General features: G+C 41.8%; 1 protein-coding gene across 1 annotated transcript; it reads left to right on the top strand.

Annotated features, from left to right (window-relative positions):
- Positions 1-1,437: 1,437 nt before the first annotated feature.
- tspan33a (tetraspanin 33a) lies at positions 1,438-9,422 on the top strand. The gene is made up of 8 exons (XM_080022810.1): positions 1,438-1,653; positions 3,974-4,031; positions 4,321-4,448; positions 4,917-4,991; positions 6,511-6,606; positions 7,035-7,163; positions 7,319-7,480; positions 8,218-9,422. The coding sequence occupies exons 1-8, from the start codon at positions 1,552-1,554 to the stop codon at positions 8,317-8,319; spliced, it is 852 nt and encodes a 283-aa protein (XP_079878936.1). The 5' UTR covers positions 1,438-1,551; the 3' UTR covers positions 8,320-9,422.
- Positions 9,423-17,855: the final 8,433 nt, after the last annotated feature.

The raw sequence follows: 17,855 nt of genomic DNA on the forward strand, positions 1-17,855 counted from the left end.
ACCATGAATATGACACTGTTGATAATCACTGTTGACTTTTTTATACCGTTCTATCGATCTAAGTCTCATTCATTTTATTTGATTAAGATTGACATTTTAATAACATTTCTTGATTATTTGACATGTGATCTTTATGAATACTGCGATATTTCTTGACGTATTTTGTCCAGCTGTTTTGGACAACTGTTTAACAAAACAATTATCTGACTTGTTTTTGTCATTTGTCGTACTAATTTACGAATTAGTCTATTTTTCAATTATAAAAACAACACCAACACTACAAACTCAGCAATTTGGAACAAACATTTATAACTGACCTTCCCCACACATCTTTGTCAAAATCATAAATTAAAATCAATGTTCGACGTCACGTTGAACTCGGACTGTTTCGTACGTAATGCCATAAATGTTAGATTCATGAATTTACATGGACGTCACTACGTTATGTTTACATGTCCCGGTCCGTCTGAAGGTCGGTTACAAAATTCAAAAACAATATTTCATGTATGTGACTACACGACGTAACGCCACGATGTTTGATGTTTATACGTTAAGGTAAGTTATCAGGTAAACGGTAATACTTACCGAAAACGAATACGCTGGATCCTGTGTATTGCTGCCTGCAGCTATATTTATTATTATTATTATTATTATTATTATTATTATTGTTGTTGTTGTTGTTGTTGTTGTTGTTTTTGTTTTTGTTGTCGTCGTCGTTGTTGTTGTTGTTGTTGTTGTTGTTATTATTATTATTATTATTAATATTATTATTATTATTATTATTATTATTGTTGTTGTTGTTGTTGTTGTTGTTGTTTGATAGCTTTAAAGATTTTGGAGAGAAAAAAAAACGAGATAGACTAAATCAGACATATTTTATTTATATTCGGACTCTCAATTCAATAACATTAAGTGAATAAGAAAACAGCATAACAAAGAAAACAAATATAATTTAGATATAATATAGGTGTTGTTATATTACACGTTATGCATATAACATAAACATATAATTCTAAATATATAACAATTGTATTTCTATTGATATAATAATTGTGATTCATATATGTTACTATTGCTGTTGTTATTATTATTATTATTATTATTATTATTATTATTATTATTATTATTATTATTAATAGTAATAATAATAAGAATAAGAAGAAGAAGAAGAAGAAGAAGAAGAAGAAGAAGAAGAAGAAGAAAAAGAAATAGAAAAAGAAGAAGAAGAAGAAGAAGAATTAGAAGAAGAAGAAGACATTTTATGGTGGGGTCTCAGAGTCTCAGTTAGAGCGTTTCCAAAAAAAAAACAACCGAGCGCGTCTCTGCAGCTTGAGGCTGAGTGAGGAGCGACACGCCCAGGTCTCTGCCGCCGCTGCCGCGCACTCGAACTACACGCATCCGCTGTTTCTTGAGCAAGATCGGCTGCACCCTCCTCAGGCTTCGGCGGGGGGTGGACGACATAGTTGTCTCCCTCTTTTTCCCCCCCACACAATGATTTAACACAATGGTTTAACATAAAAGCAGGGTTCTGGTGAAAGACATTTGGCAGCCATGGGGCGAAGAGGAAGAGGCGCACCTGCGAACGACGAGGATTTCTCCTTCATCAGTCCGGTTGTCAAGTACTTTCTGTTTTTATTCAACTTGATATTTTGGGTGAGTGCCGGCGATCTCACTTTCGGCCCGTGCTGTTGAGAACATACACGGTCGTGTTTGCGTGTTAATCATTCATTTGTCAAACATTCTCGCCTCGCACCCTAGTTGCTTATCAACTTCGATTTTTTTTTTTTTTTTTTTGTTCGTTTTGTTTGTTGGTTTGGGGTTGTTGTTGTTGTTGTTGTTTTGTTTTTGTTTTTTTAAACAAAAACGAAAGTTCCGTGTCCTTGCAGCTCATTGGCCCTGGCATACATGGTCAGGTGTCTCTGTTTACTATTCATGGTAAATTGAACAGATTGACCGTACTAGACCAGGAGTTCTCAACGTGGGGTCCGGGGACCGCACAGGGGTCGCTCAAGAGGCCCCGAAGGGTCCCCAGCAAAAGTTAAACTTCAACATTATTCTATTTCTTCTTCAGCCACGTCTAACGATAAAAAAAATCTTCTCCGATTTGTGTCCCAGAGACAACCTCTCATTAAATGAGGTCCATGGCCTAATGCGTATCTAATTGAGGGTCGTTGATGTAAAAGGTTAATAATCACTGTAGTAAAATAAAAAAACAGTAGGAAGTGACTTTATGATTCATTATTCTTGTTAATTAATGCATAAATCAACCCCGATAAAGACTTTGTCAGGCTGTGTCTTCTCTACCTTCAAGAAGCTCAGGTCCTGGAACAACGTCATTCACTTAATGTGATAAACTGTTATAATTTATAAGGGTGCTTTTGAGAATTTACCAGAGTGTTTTTTTGCAAGCCAATACAGTTAAAATGTTAATCTGCTCATTTCGGTTCCCTGGTGGCAGGCGCTCGGGGACCATGAACATACTCTGCTCTAAGGAGATTTATGACTTTAAGCCTTTTTAAGAGCGTGCCTCTATTCCTGCAGATTGAAGAACTATTGTTGTGGGTTTAAAATGCTGTGAAACAGAACTTTGCCTTGTGTTTTGGGTGTTTCCCGGCGGTTGCGGTTATTCGGTTCGAAAGGTGCCTTTCCGTTGGCGTGAAAGGGGGAAATTATGAAAACAAAAGAAAACGGGAACAGAGAGTTTAAAGGTTGCAGTGTTTTTGGCTCCCACCCAAAGATTGAGCTTCACGTGATGTGCTTCGGAATTGAACCCCGCACATGAACGGGACGCTGCCTATCCTCATCACAACCCCAAAGCGGCCCTGAAGCCCTAAGGTTTAGATGGCGCCTATTTCGTGTTCAGACTCATTTTCTTTAGTATTATTTATGTATTTATTTATTTTTTAGGTGCTATCCAGCTCTGACGTCTGCCGGGCCGCCTCACGGTGCGTCAGGGTGGCGAGCGTGTTTTTTTTTTTTTTTTTTTCTTTCTTTCTTCCAGGCCTTGGACAAACGCGATCGTGTCAAAACCTGTTGCCGCCCTTTCCCGGAATGTCTCGCCACTTCTCGTCGCCTCGGGGCCACGTTAGGCTCTCGGAAAGACAGACTTGGGAGTCTGAGACTCAAACCCGATCGCTGAGAAAGGCCATTTCGGTTAGTCCGGATTCAAAGTGTGATTCGGTCTAAGATTCGGCCCAATTCGTGTCCCCTTGACAACCTTGCTGCGTACCGTCGTGCGTCGCAAGGGCCGGACATTTTGGATCTGGTGTGACAAAAAGATGCCGAATCAGAGTGCGGTACATGCACTCCGTCGTTGCGCCATATCTGATTACATATATCGGACAAAAATGAATAGTTTTCATTTCCTGCTCTGTTTTGTGGTTTTTCTCTGAAAGCGATTGCGCAGGGAGCGAGAAGACTGTGTGTGTGTGTGTGTGTGTGTGTGTGTGTGTGTGTGTGTGTGTGTGTGTGTGTGTGTGTGCGTGTGCGTGTGTGACCGAGATACATTTTAATTTGGGGACAAGAGAGTATTGTTGAATTGCTTCTATTGCGAGTATCCCCCCTCATGATGGGTGTCCAGGGTGCTTCTTTTGGGTGGGGAGAGGTACAACTACCAATGGCCTGAGGTTTGGTTTGGTGGCAACAAAGCAGGGCTGCTTTCGGACGCGCGTGTGGTCCTGCGGTTCAGTGGTTCAAAACCGATCCCTGACGCCAACAACCGGCTTTCCCATGAACTAGTTCCTAGATCGAGCCGTTCAAAATGCCTCGTTCGTGTATTTCAGCGACGAGGGAACTTGCGGGTATATCGCTGTGACTCATACGCGCAAACACCGTCCTGCGCTCCGTCTCCAAGAACTTTCACTGATAAGCTTTGTTTAAAAAAAAAAAAAAAAGGCTGCCTCTCCCTCTTCACAGAGAAGTTAATAATGGCTCTTATTCTTCTTCTTCTTCTTCCTCCTTGGCCCCCCTGCAGGTGATCTCCCTAGTGATGGTGTTGATCGGGGTGTACGCCCGCACGATGAAGCACACAGGTGAGGGATCTCCCACGGATGGAATACAGTCCGGGCTCACATTCGGCTGGGGGAGCCCGCCGTATCGAGTGTCGGCGGTCCTCTTTGTGCTCCCACAAAGTGTTTGTTCACCAGGAATGTTTTGCAGCGGCGGAGCGGTGACCGAACAGCCGCAGTGTGTGTCATTGAAGAAGACACAATGGGGAGACGGTTCAAGGCTACAAATGATTGCTAATTCTTTGGTTCTTATCATTTTTATTTTTATTTTTTTGTTGTTGTTCCGCCTTTTCTTTTTTTCTCCGCTGCCCAGAGGCGGCCATGGCCAGCTTGTCGGTGGACCCCGCCGTAATGCTGATGGTGGTGGGCGTTCTCATGTTCTTCATCACCTTCTGTGGCTGCGTGGGTTCCCTCCGAGAGAACATCTGCCTCCTGCAGACGGTAGGTGGTCCTGCTCCTCTGTCCCTTTTCTCACCCGAATTCTCAAATTAAATGTAAGAAATTTAAGTGGCAATCTGTTTCAGTTGAATAAAGTATCAAATATGGGATTTAAACTTTCTTTTTAACAAAATAATCTCACGGATCACCACTTTATGTAAAGGGATGTGTGAAGTACTCATGATGATAAGAAGACTTTTATTTTTTATGTTACGTAGTTATGTACATTTTCCTTTTTTACATTTTTTTTTTTACATTTTTGCAGATAATTATTCAGTTCATGTGTGGCTGAATATAAAACCATATTGTAGGGGGTGCTTGCATTAAATGCACATAAAACACGAATAAACAAACACAAATAAACAAAACAAAACAAAATCCTTTTTTTTTCTCCTTTCGACTAAAATAGTCCTCTACGAACTTGATGTGACCTTAACTCTTTCTCTCCTTTGATTTCCCTGTCTCTTTCAGTTCTGTATTTTCCTCACAGTGATCTTCCTGCTTCAGTTGGTTGCTGGTGTCTTGGGTTTCGTCTTCTCAGACAAGGTACAGTTTATTTCTCTGCAGCTAGGAACACAGTGAATAGTGGTGCCAAAAAATGCAGTTTATTATTTTTTTTTAACTGTAGTGTGTGTGTGTGTGTGTGTGTGTGTGTGTGTGTGTGTGTGTGTGTGTGTGTGTGTGTGTGTGTGAAATATATTTATATTCATATATGTGTGTGTGTGTGTGTGTGTATATATATGTGTCTTATATCGTGTGTGTGTATATACGTGTGTGTGTGTGTGTGTATGTGTATATAAAGTAAGAAAATTAGGAAAATCAACTTATGCGTATTTTATTATTATTATGGTTGTATTTGTGGAATTTGCTCTAATTTATTTGGTGTCATGACCCACTTTAAGGTGAATTTATTATGCTCCTTTTCACCAAGTTAATATATGGTCTCTGAGGTCCCCAAAACCAATGTTGTTAACAAGTTTTCTGCTGAAAATACCACTCATATCATGCCTTTGCGCCATTCTAACATACGTCCAATCCACTCTGTCCAAAAACGGGCTGTTTCAGTGGGAGGAGCCACCCTCTTGAGGCCCCTAGTTCTGTAAGCCAATAGCGTTTCAGCATGGCTTCCAGGTTCCGTTGTATTTACTCTGTAACTTTCACTGATTTCACCTTTTCAGTCGTTTCTGAACAAATTTGCGATAAGAAATGATCAATCCAGCTGCTGAATCTTCACTCAAATTAGATCTACAGTACAGTCAACCTAGTGTGGGCACAGACACACAGACACACAGACACACAGAAAGAAAGAAACACACAGAAAATACTTACATTTCTCTCGTCTGCCGTTTTGTCACGGACAGTTGGTATTATTGTAATTCTTCCTTCTTTTAAAAGATTTGTGCTGGTCTCTGCAGCAAACAACCGAGCACTTCCCATTCTTAGCTCTCAGCTCTGATGCAAGCGGGTTCGGTTGCGCTCCACCCGTGGGTGGAGTTACTCAGATGGAGGGCGGTTCTAATTAGAATGTGTCTCAATGCTATGGGGTACTGAGACACAAAGCTGAACAGCTCGTCTTAGGACATCTCACAACAGCTCACAATAAACTGACTGGGTTGTTTTATTTCACAGTTAGTGTATTCGTAAGCCCCCCAGAGACCCAAATGCATGTGCACAAGCACTGAAAAAGTGAGTTTTGCATAATATGTCCCCTTTAAAGGATTTGAAATGGTACAACTTTTCATCCTGAATTTCTATAAAGGGAATGAATTAGGAGACTAGTAGCGCCCTCTGCTGGGAGCGGATTTTTAAACCCATGGATAAGCTGATAGGCTGATTATTAGAGGGTAGTTAGTACTTGGGCGATTGCCATAGAATATGGACAAAACTGTGTGAAGTTACTAACATGTTTCTTTGGTTACTTCAAGACAGTGGTGTTAAGCTCAACGATTCCCTTAATGAGACGTGACTTTGGAGTTATATTTCACTTTTAAAGTTTTACCCTTTTTACGCCCTGATGCTTTTTTAATGTTTAAATAACTGTGTTCACTCCCTATATTGGACCCAGGCCCGCACTAGAGTGACGGCTCTAATCAACAACGCCATCGTCCATTACAGGGAAGACATCGACCTACAGAACCTGATTGACTTTGGACAGAAAGAGGTATCAGGATCTACCGGGATTCTAAACTGTTTATCCGTGCTCCAAGATGCTTGTTGGGGCCAAAATATCATATGACATATGATTTTTGCTGATGTCCTGACTTGATAACATAATATATGTTGTAATATATGGAAACAATCCTCAAAATAATCAATTTCCTCTCATTTACATTCTCAGTCCATTACAATGCTCTTGGAGAATTTTTTTTTTTAAGAGAAAATTATTAATAATAATATCATTTTGTGACTCTGGTATTGTGGAAAAGATGACAGTATTGTAAAAGCTATGCTGCTACACATCCTAATATGATAGTTTGCCAAGCCCTAATTCATAGCCTGAATGTCTCAATCTTCTTGTAATAATAACGCATACAAACATAATTTTCCAACCTCCAAAAAAAAGATTCCAATCGTCCATGTGTCTTTAAGTTCAGATGCTGCGGAGGCGTGGCGTACACTGACTGGTCGCAGAACATCTACTTTAACTGTACTCGGAACAACCCCAGCAGGGAGCGCTGTTCTGTGCCCTTCTCCTGTTGTAACGTCACCGAAAAAAAGGTAAAGGACCCAGCGATGGCTTCCCTAGCTGTACATGCAATATGTTTAATTTCCTTCAAAAGTACCGAACGTAGTGGTGTTTTAGGGGGTTGTGAGTCCCTAAAGTGTGTCTCTATTGACCACAAACGGCTTTTCTTGTGTATGTCCGCTCTCAGGTAGTTATCAACACCATGTGTGGCCAAGGTATGCAGGAGAGGGACTATATCCAAGCTGGAACCTTCATCCACACCAACGGCTGCATCGACAAGCTGGTCGACTGGATCCACAGCAACCTGTTCATGCTGGGAGGCATCGCCCTGGGACTGGCCATACCACAGGTAGTACACGGTACATGGATTATGTGGATCCAACAAAAAACGTACAAGCAGCAATTTAAAATAAAAGGTTATTAGGCCAAATTTGCTGATATTCTCATATTAATTGACTTGGTTATTGCGGCAGGTAAAATACAAAAATTATAACTACAACCATGGTGGGGGGGACGGGGGGCGGGGGGGGTGTGGTTTGAGCAGCCACACCTGTCCTGGGCCCCAATTACCTAGAACAAGGACAGGTGTGGCTGCCCAAACCACACCACCCCGCCCCACACCACAAATACCAATACATATTACACGGCACTGTTGGAATACTCAATTCTGATTGGTAAATTGGCGGCAATCTACGGTCTGTGATTTCTAAAAAATGACCTGTGATCTGTTACACCTCTCCGCCTGGATTCACATCCCTCATGTCACTCCTCCTATGTGGTGATGCTAGTGGCGCCATCTTGTGTCGCTAAATAGAAACTACCATGGATGGACGGCCGGCTGCACATTTTACCTTCCATAAAACTATTGAAAATCTAAGAAAATAATGGTTTGAATGTACAAATATTTACAAGGCAACTCCTCAAATCAAGTATTTAAGTCTCAGCTTTCATAATGTCACAGCCAAATAACGGCGTTATTCGTCGTTTTCGGCACTTCGTGTTTTTGTTCAATCAAAACCGTTGAAGTGTACTCTTGCACAGCGGTTAATCCATTGTGCATGCATTGTGCGTCCTTTTCCTTTGCAGCTTGTGGGCATCATGCTCTCTCAGATTCTGATAAACCAGATTAAAGACCAGATCGAACTGCAGAACTACAACCTCCGGCACCGCTCTGACCCGTGGCGCTGACCCAGGGCGGATGGTACTGAACCTGACCGGGAATCTCATATCACCAATCAGATGACACCGACCCGGGATCCTACTAGGGCTGCCCCCAACTAAAGATTCTCCTAGTTGACGTTTAGTCGTTCGTTCAAGCCATTAGACAACTTATCGTTGCGCGTTTAACAATATTAATTAAATTATTTAAATATGTTTTTGGGGCATCAGAAAATGGTTTGAGTTCCAGGGCTGAAAAATAATGTTCTAGCGAACACTGTTAACACTGTGGTACATTCTAGATAAATGCAAAAACCTAATAACCAGCCTTTTAAAATATACATTTTTACAAGCTGTGGCGCATGAAGCCGAACTGGCAGGCGAGTACATCTGGTACCTACACGGTTCAACATTATCTCTGTTAAACTTGTCAGGCCCTATTATTATTATTATTATTATTATTATTATTATTAATAATAATAATAATAATAATAATAATATATTTTATTAATGTATTATACACATTTACATTACCTTATTGACATAATTTGCACTGAAATCTGGCGTAGGAAAGATCGTTCTCCCAGTGTGTTGGTTACCCCTCGTACCGCGGACTCCCTAAACACGCTGCGCAGGGCTGCGAGGTGTGTGATTAAAAACCAGCCCAACACCAGAAAAAAATGCCCCTGCCAAACCATATATACAGCTTTTAAAGTCCAACGGTATTGCTATCACAACACTTCAAGGGTAGCCCAATCCGACGGGAAAACCGTGTCACTTGTGGCCTGTGCGCCGTGTGACGAATAACGACAATCTTCTAATCTACTTGGGGAGCCGCCCTAGGTCCTACTGAATGTGTGTGTGTTGGGAGTGATATTTTATTGTGGTAAATATTATCTTCAAACAAACAATATGAGACCTCTGTTCTTTTGTAAGATATTTGCTTTGTCGCATTTTCTTTTTAAGCTAAAAAAAAAAAAAAATAGAATAAAAAAATGGCAGTAGTCTGACATTAGCTATGTGCGCTCCTGCTCGGCACATTTTGACATTGGCAGATATTTATCGAAGAAATGCTTTAATTTATGTCAATTCCGTGCATGGGAGTTTATTTCTTTCCAAAGTCAATTCTTTTGTTTTCTTGGTGATTTTTGCTTCGCTGAATTGTATGATTGCATTCCACTCAATAAAGGACGAGTACGCCTGGATTCTGCAGCATTGCAATTGCTCCGTGCCGGTCAGGTGTTCGTTCGTTTCACCCTCCTTTAGTTCAACGTGGCCCTGTTTCTTATTCAAATTGGTATTTGAGGTAATAATGCGGTTTCAGTCCAGAGTGGCTCAGGGAGGGGCAAAGGAGTTCCAAAATAATCTCATGGCCAAAGGAGCCTGTTCCTTCAATGGGCCTGAAACTCCTGAGTGAATCTCTGGTTAAAACAAGGAGCATTGGCATTAATGAGGAAAAATAGGAGAGAATTTGCACTATGCATAACAACTTTAAATGCCCAGTGAGCACTGCGTCAATAACAATCAATCACCAAATTCAAAATTCTGTCAAATAATGTTGACCACTTTTTTATTTTTTATTTTATTTTTAAATAAAACTTCATATCGAATTGTGGCGCTTCCCCTTGCGGCTGCCTGCGCGAGCACCTTGTGTCGATTACGCACATTTTGAGTTTTTTTTTGTATTTATAGAGCTTATTGTGCGTAATCACCGGGTGTCAGGGCATTTCACTGCATATATGTATGACCGTATGTATATGTATGTGACAAATAATCACTTGAACCTGTAAGGCCGCTGTCCAGCCCCGACGTCTGGCTGCACGTGTTGCCTGCTTCCTCCTCCTGAAATAAAAACCAAAACAGACACCGGCGCCGGCTTGGAGCGCTTCGTAAACCCCCTACTTTCATTTTACCTGCAATGTTTCAGCGACTTCTTCAGTCTTTCTCTTTGTGGTGATTTTGTTTTAGGTATCGTTCAGAAAATTTATTTTCTTTATTTTTTATTTTTTTATGATGAGCATTAAGTAATTGGAGTATATCTGAATGCAAGCTCAGTCTCTTATTATCATTGACTTGGTATTGTGGAATGTTTCTTCTATTTCAGTCCAACCCATCACATCCTTCACAGCAACTGTGTGAGATTTGTTAAATGGGGGAATTTACCATTGAAGTTCCCAGAGACTCATTCTCTGATCATTTTAAAGGGGTGTGTGTGTGTGTGTGTGTGTGTGTGTGTGTGTGTGTGTGTGTGTGTGTGTGTGTGTGTGTGTGTGTGTGTGTGTGTGTGTGTGTGTGTGTGTGTGTGTGTGTGTCCTTTTTTAACACACATTGTTGTTTTTCTTTGTATCGTGATTTATATTCAGATATATCGAATCAAAGTGAAGGAATTTCACTTTTTTATAATTTGAAGTACTTTTAAGAGCAAGTACTTATGGACTTCTACTTTAGTATTGCCTTAGTATTCCCGTCGACCCGCGGAGGCGCCTCTTGTGGAGGTCAGCCATTCTGTCTGCGAGTGACTCTTGTTCCCAATCAGTGGGCGCGTTTAGTTGTAGGTCAGTGAATAAGTTCTCCAGTGTATATTGTAAATAGGACATTGATTTGGTGTTGAACATAAAGTGGTTGAATTCTTATTTATCTGTTGTGAATGTGACGACTCTAAGTCAATATCTTCAGAGTTATTTGTATTTGGATGTTTGAGCGAATGCTAATGTACTAGTTACTAGCTAGCGCACAGTTGTTTGGGACATCACGCGCTCAAGGCGTTTTTTTTCGCACTGCGGGAACTTTTTCGTAGTTCTAAGATAACTTTTTGGAGGAGCCGTCCGTTTGACATGTCCGCCCTGCGGGAACCAGGAACGTTCATAGTTCTTAGAACCCCGTTTTGAGTGAGTTTTTATTTTATTTTTTTTTACAGTAGCTGTGTCTCCTGCGCCCGGGCAGGGACTAACCGGCAAAAGAGGAACCTTCAGTGACGTAGGTGCACGGTGATTGGTCCAGATGTTAGTCCCTGTGTAATTGAATGATACTGTTTTAACTGTAAATGTATTTATTCCATTTGGTTTACTTCCGGACGTTAATTGAATGGATTAACGTGCGCCCCGTAATCCTCGTGCGGTGTCCCGATGAGAGCCTGTGCCTTACGAAAGCCGGAACTAACTTTTAAATGACATCTGGTAGATCTAATATGAGTGACTATTCAGCAACTGGATTGCTTATTTCTTGCCTCGAATTTGCCCAGAAACAGATTTTGGTGGACTGGTGAGGTTAAATGGTTTAAAGCTACGGAACACAGAACCCGTGCCGAAACAGCGTTGGGTGACGTCACTTCAGAGTTCCTACTTCCAGTGTGAACGCAGCCACAAAAAAAGGGAGTCCCCACAACTGTTTGGTGAGAAAACGCCGGGAAGATGAACAAAAAGCCAGAGGGGGCTGTTGATAAGATGTCTTGTTCCAGGTACCGTATCTCTCCTTGCTAAGTGTCATGTATTGAGCATTTTAGAGTCACTGTAAAGTGAATTTAGTGCTTTGTTTCTAAACACATTATACATGTTAGATGGCAATATCTGAAAACATGGAAAGACTGAACGATGCAGTACGGAATCGTGGAGTTAGACCGTTAAACTGTTACTCACCATTTATGTGGTTTTTTGGAGGCGCTTAAGGCTGTTTTGGAAAGCAAAATGGCGGTGTTAAGGGTTGATATCCGCGCTGCCAGAGCAGACTTAAAAGATTACAAAAAGTCCGTAACTACCAAGTTTACTTCCCTGCGGACCACAGTCGGCGATATGGAACAGAGCCTCTCCACACAAGCAAGTTTTTTAACCTGCAGTCCCTGCAGAATAAATGTGAAGATTTGGAGGCAGGGTCTAGGAGGAACAATGTCCAGGTTGTGGGAGTAACGGAGGGTCCGGAAAGTTGTTCCCCTGACGCTGTGTCAGCCCTTCTGAAGGATGCGTTTAATCTGCACAAGACTCTGCTAGTGTACAGATCCCATAGAACCCTACAGTCCATACGTGAAGAAAGGGCCAAATTGTGACGGCTAGAGGACTGGGTCAGAGCATCTCCAAAACGACAGGTCTTGTGGGGTGTTCGCGGTATGCAGTGGTTAGTACCTACCAAGAGTGGTCCAAGGAAGGACAACCGGTAAAACGGTGACAGGGTCATGGACGCCCATGGGCTCATTGATGCGCATGGGGAGTGAAGTCTAGCCCGTCTGTTCCGATCCCACAGAAGATCTTCTGTAGCACAAATTGTTGAAAAGTTAATGCTGCTATGATAGAAAGGTGTCAGAACACACAGTGCATCACAGCTTGCTGCGTATGGGGCTACGTAGCCGCAGACCGGTCAGGGTGCCCATGCTGACCCCAGTCCACTGCTGAAAGCGCCTAAAATGGGCATGTGAGTGTCAGAACTGGACCATGGAGCAGTGGAAGAAGGTGGCCTGGTCTGATGAATCACGTTTTCTTCGACATCATGTGGATGGCTAGGGTTCAGTTCCGATCAGATCGAGCATCTGGGCTGGAACAACAAGCCTGATCCATGGGGGCCCCACCTCTCAACTTCCAGGACTTAAAGGATCTGCTGCTAACGTCTTGGTGCCAGATACCACAGGACACCTCCAGAGGTCTCGTGGAGTCCATGCCCCCACATTTTTTTTATGTATGTACATATATTGTCTGACCTCAAATACTCAGCATTTTAATCCTTTGATCTCACACCCAAACACAAAAATCTATTATGTTCAGACTTAATACTACCAGATTAGGTTCTATCCGCGTCATTAGCTGGAACATAAAGGGAATACAGCACCCAGTCAAACATAGTCAAAGCTTTACGTATTTAAAATCATTTTAGCATCACTTCAGCACGCCACCAGGACGAACCAGGGACCGAAGCGGCAATCTCACGATCATTAAACGACCAGCTCCACATCCTGCCCCTGCAAGAATAGCACCTGGCCAAACAGGCTTTTATACCTGGCAGGCAATCTTTTATTGAATGTTCTTTACACATCTCGCTGACTGAACCCGACATTCAGAAGAAGCGCTCTCCGGGGATGCTGAAATAGCATTTCAGCGAGTTGAGTGGGGATACATTTTTATTGTTCTTGAATGATTTGGATTTGGCCCGTCACTTATCTCCTGGGTTAAGATTCCGAGGTTCCTCAGTGCCTGGGTACATGCCAGAGGTGCTGTTTATCACCGTTCTTATGTGACATACTGCCATCTCACGGGCTGGCAGGGACCATAAATTTTCTTTATACGCGGAAGACTTTCTGTTATGTCTCTTCCCAGCCTGACTCCCGACCTCATCTCGTGAAAACATTGAAGTATTTCAGGGAACTTTCTGGCTACAAACTGAATTTTTCCAAAAGTTTACTATTCCCCATTAACCAGTTAGCCACCAACATTTATAAGAGTGGTATACCATTTAGACGAGAAAGTGAAACATTTACATGCCTCGGCATTCAGATCACACACACTTATTCAAAGATGTATACACCCACAATATTAAATAAATTCTAGAATGCACAAAATTCGACCTTGCAAGTTGCTCGTCACTACCAATATCACTAACAGGGTGTGTAAACACTGTAAAAATGACAGTTCTGCCCCATTTTCTTTTATCTATTCCAAATGATCCCATTTTTTTCTGCCAAGATCAATGTTCCCCCAATTAAATAGCTTTATTACAAATTTTAAGTCCAATCCATGTTTAAAGAGAGCCCACCTGGAGATGGCCATTGCAGTAGGGGGGTTGTGTTTGCCCAATTGTATTCACTATTATTGGGCAGACAATATCTATAAATTGCCATATTGGATTTCATCATTTGAGAATAAACATGGCCCAGATGGAACTTGCACCCGATACTGTTTGCTCTCCAGTCTCTCTGCTCGGAGCTCCCTTAGCCTCAGGACCACATGGGAACATTCCGAACCCCATTGTCAAAAGCTCTGTAAGGATTTGTTGTCAATTAAGGAAACATTCTGACCATGCACAGCCAAGTGGCTACCTAGCTCTGACATCCAACCCCCTCTTTCCATCATCTCAAACAGATGTAACACTTAAGTTGTGAGATGGCCCTGGCTTTTTTAATGACCTCTTTGTTGATAACTTCACCTCATTTGAGAATTTGCGTAAAATTTCGTAGTTTTGCTCTGAAACACTACCCATTGCCACATCTCCCAGAAAACAGTGTGATAGATGGCTTATGGAGAAAACCCCATATGTAAGGGGGGATATCTCAAGAATATATACCATCATAGAGAGTATTAGTGCATTGCACTGCTGCCTCACAGCAAGAAGGTCCTGGGTTCGATTCCTGCCTGGGGCGCTGTTGGCACCGTGCTCCGGGTGGGTTATCTCCCAAAGAGGAGCCTTTCTGTGTGGAGTTTGCATCTTCTCCACGTGCTCACATGGGGTTTCCTCCACCTCACGTCAGTAAGGACCCCCACCAAAAACATGCACCCATCGTCGTCTGACCAGCGATGGACACTCGTCACCAGGTCCCCGGGCGCGTCCACGAATGCTGCCCACTGCTCCTGTCTGCGCCCGTGGAGGAAGGACAAGCCAAGGATGGGTTAAATGCAGAGGCCTCATTTCACCAGCCACCATCCAAAGCGTTTGTGTGTGTGTGTGTGTGTGTGTGTGTGTGTGTGTGCATGTGTTGTAGTGTGGTGTGCTGTGTGACAATTAAAGATTCTTCTTCTTCAATTAAGTATACGCATCAACACTTCCTCTTTATACATAAGGCATGGCCTTATTTAATGAAAATAGTGCATCGTTTACACTATTCAAATTCAAAATAAGCAAAAATATACCCCAATGTTGACCCATATTGCCAGAGATGCCATCAGTATCCAGAAACTAGGGCTCACCTGTTTTTTGTCATGCACAGCTTGTAACACATTCTGGTCTTGTATCCTTGAGGCCTTTTCACATCTTTGTAAAAAAGAAAACTATAAAGCCCAACCCCATCACAGGCATCTTCGGGGTGCACCCCAAAGGAGTAGGAGTTACAGCTTTACAGGCAAACACTATAGCATTTGGCTCACTACTGGCCAGGGTCTACCCGACTCAAACCCCCTGCGGTCAAACACTGGGTTAGAGACGTGCTCACGTCACTTCCACTGGAAAAACTATGTACGGTACAGCAGGGGAGGGTCTTAAGAAAAGTTTGACAAGTCTTGGTCGCCCATTGAGTGTGGGCATAACCTATCTTTACCTGAATTTTTTTTTTTTTACATATATTTACTAATTTCGAACAATGGGTTCTGTGAAACGTTAAGCAAAGTCAGACAGTCCAACTCAATCTCTCTAAATAATATGCAATTATGTAACAAAAGTGTTTTGGAAGTCTTTTTTTTTTTCATGTCTTGGGGAACTGCGAGTATGTGACTGTTGTTCTGATGTTTGTTTTCTTGTTTCGTATCGTGTAAACTAAAAAATAAATACAAGTGTCATGTATTGAGGATTTTAAGTTATCAGGATAGTGTCTGAGTTAGAATAATTCTAATTGTAAAGACAATTGAATTTGTTAATTAGTTTGTATATATGTATATATATATATATATATGTATATATATATATATATATATATATATATATATATATATATACATATACATATATATATATATATATATATATATATATATATATATATATATATATATATATATATAACTGTTTATTAAGTGATACCAACAAATCAACAACAAAAGCAGAAGAAGGAGATACAAAGAAAATCACAAAACTACGAAATACTACACAAAACAAACAGGGAGAGGGTTGGATTTCGTGCGGGCTAGTGACGTCAGACCCGCGAACGATCCGTTCGTAGCGAACGGATCTTTTAAATGAGTCGGGAGTCGGGAGTCAGTCCGATCACAGCGTCGTTCGGTCGCTCGCGACTCGGTACCTGCAGTCAGACACGCAGACACTGGGGAATAAATCAGCGCGGAGGAAGGAGGCCGAGGCACGTACCGAAGTCATCTCGGTGCAACCGTTTTTCCACTACTTTATTTTTTATTTCCCCCCCCCCCCCTCACTGAGTGACTCGTCGGGAACCGAATCTGCAAAAAGGGCCGAAGCTGTCACCGGTGCGTGTGTGTGGTCCCTCGGACTCCGCGCGTCGGCCATGTTGCCGCGGGCGACGCACGGGGACCCGGGCGTCTGCAGACGTGTGTTCGGTTTTTCTACCATTTTCCTTTTACATTGTTGTACAATTCATATTGTAAAAGGGTCCAACAAACAAGCTGCTCGGTTCTGTGTATTATTCCATATGAAGGTGCCTATAAAGCATTTTGTGTTGCGGCCTCTCACGGAGAAATAACTCAGTCACACTTCATTTATTTTATTAAACGGTATTATTATGGTGGTGGTGATGATGGTGGTGGTGATTATTATTATTATCATGTAAAATAGCTTTGGGTGGCTTGAAAGGCTTCATCTGTGTTTAATACAACGATACAACAATTTTCTAGAGCGATAAATGGACAGACAAGGTGTTACATTTGGGAAATTGCGGTATAGCAGCAGGTCAAAAAGAATAAATAGGCAATAATAATAATAATTAAGTGATTACTATAGAAAAACAAACTTTTTGACGATATACAGACAACATAAACCTTAAAACTTAGACATGAACCAATAAAGCCCTGTATCACCAATAACAATGCTCCAAAACCAACGGATTACACAAATACTATTATTGTTTTATATAGTAGTGTGTGTATATGTATATATGCTATATATATATATATATATATATATATATATATATATGTGTATGTTTTTATTTATTTATATATATATATATATATATATATATATATATATATAGTTTTGGTATTCCAATGAGGAACATTCTTCCTGGGAGAGGGGGATGGGATGAAGGGATGGGAGGTTTTGTAGTGCTGGCTCCCCCCACCCACCCACCATGTGCATACCACAGAGGGGTAAAAAAAAACCCCCAAAAAACAGGCCCTAATAAAAAAGGAACAAAGAGAAAGTACTATGTCTTCATCTGGGACGTCGTCAAGGATCTGGAAAAATGATTTTGTTGGGGGAATACATGGGGGATAATTTGTGTTTGTGCAGGAAAAGGGGGGGGGCTGTGGAAAGTGGGTGGTGCAGTAGAGCCGGAGATCAGGTTACAGAATCCAAAGTTTTTTTGTTTTTTTTTAGGGAGGTGGGGGAGGGAGAATCCGCAACTTTCTCAGCCTGGTTTTTTCGGCTGACTTTTTTCTACCTTTTTTTTTTTTTTTTTTTACACCCCGAAAAGGGCCATTCTCTCGCGCTGCCGAGCGTGTGGTGCTGTTGTCGTTTTTGTTGTTGTTGTTGTTGTTGTTTCGGGGCTGATCTGTGTGTACGTCCTTTCTTTTTTTGAGGAGGGGGGGGGGGGGGGGGGGGGATTCTAAACGTTGGAAATGAGAGGATTGAGGATGGTCCGCGGAGGAGCAGAAGAAACGTTTGGGACGGTTCGGAGACTTTAAAAAAACAACAACCCCAACTCTTTCCACGATGTCGCAGCGACCGGAGATGCGTTTTTCGGGACTTTG

The sequence above is a fragment of the Zeus faber genome (assembly GCF_960531495.2).
Source record: "Zeus faber genome assembly, chromosome: 21".
NCBI classification, from domain to species: domain Eukaryota; kingdom Metazoa; phylum Chordata; class Actinopteri; order Zeiformes; family Zeidae; genus Zeus; species Zeus faber.

Bases quoted from the DNA above. Each gene is read 5' to 3' on its own strand.
- tspan33a (XM_080022810.1), top strand. From the start codon at position 1,552: ATGGGGCGAAGAGGAAGAGGCGCACCTGCGAACGACGAGGATTTCTCC. The intron at 7,164-7,318 runs GTAAAGGACCCA...GTCCGCTCTCAG, and splicing joins GTAACGTCACCGAAAAAAAG to GTAGTTATCAACACCATGTG. The intron at 7,481-8,217 runs GTAGTACACGGT...TTTCCTTTGCAG, and splicing joins TGGGACTGGCCATACCACAG to CTTGTGGGCATCATGCTCTC.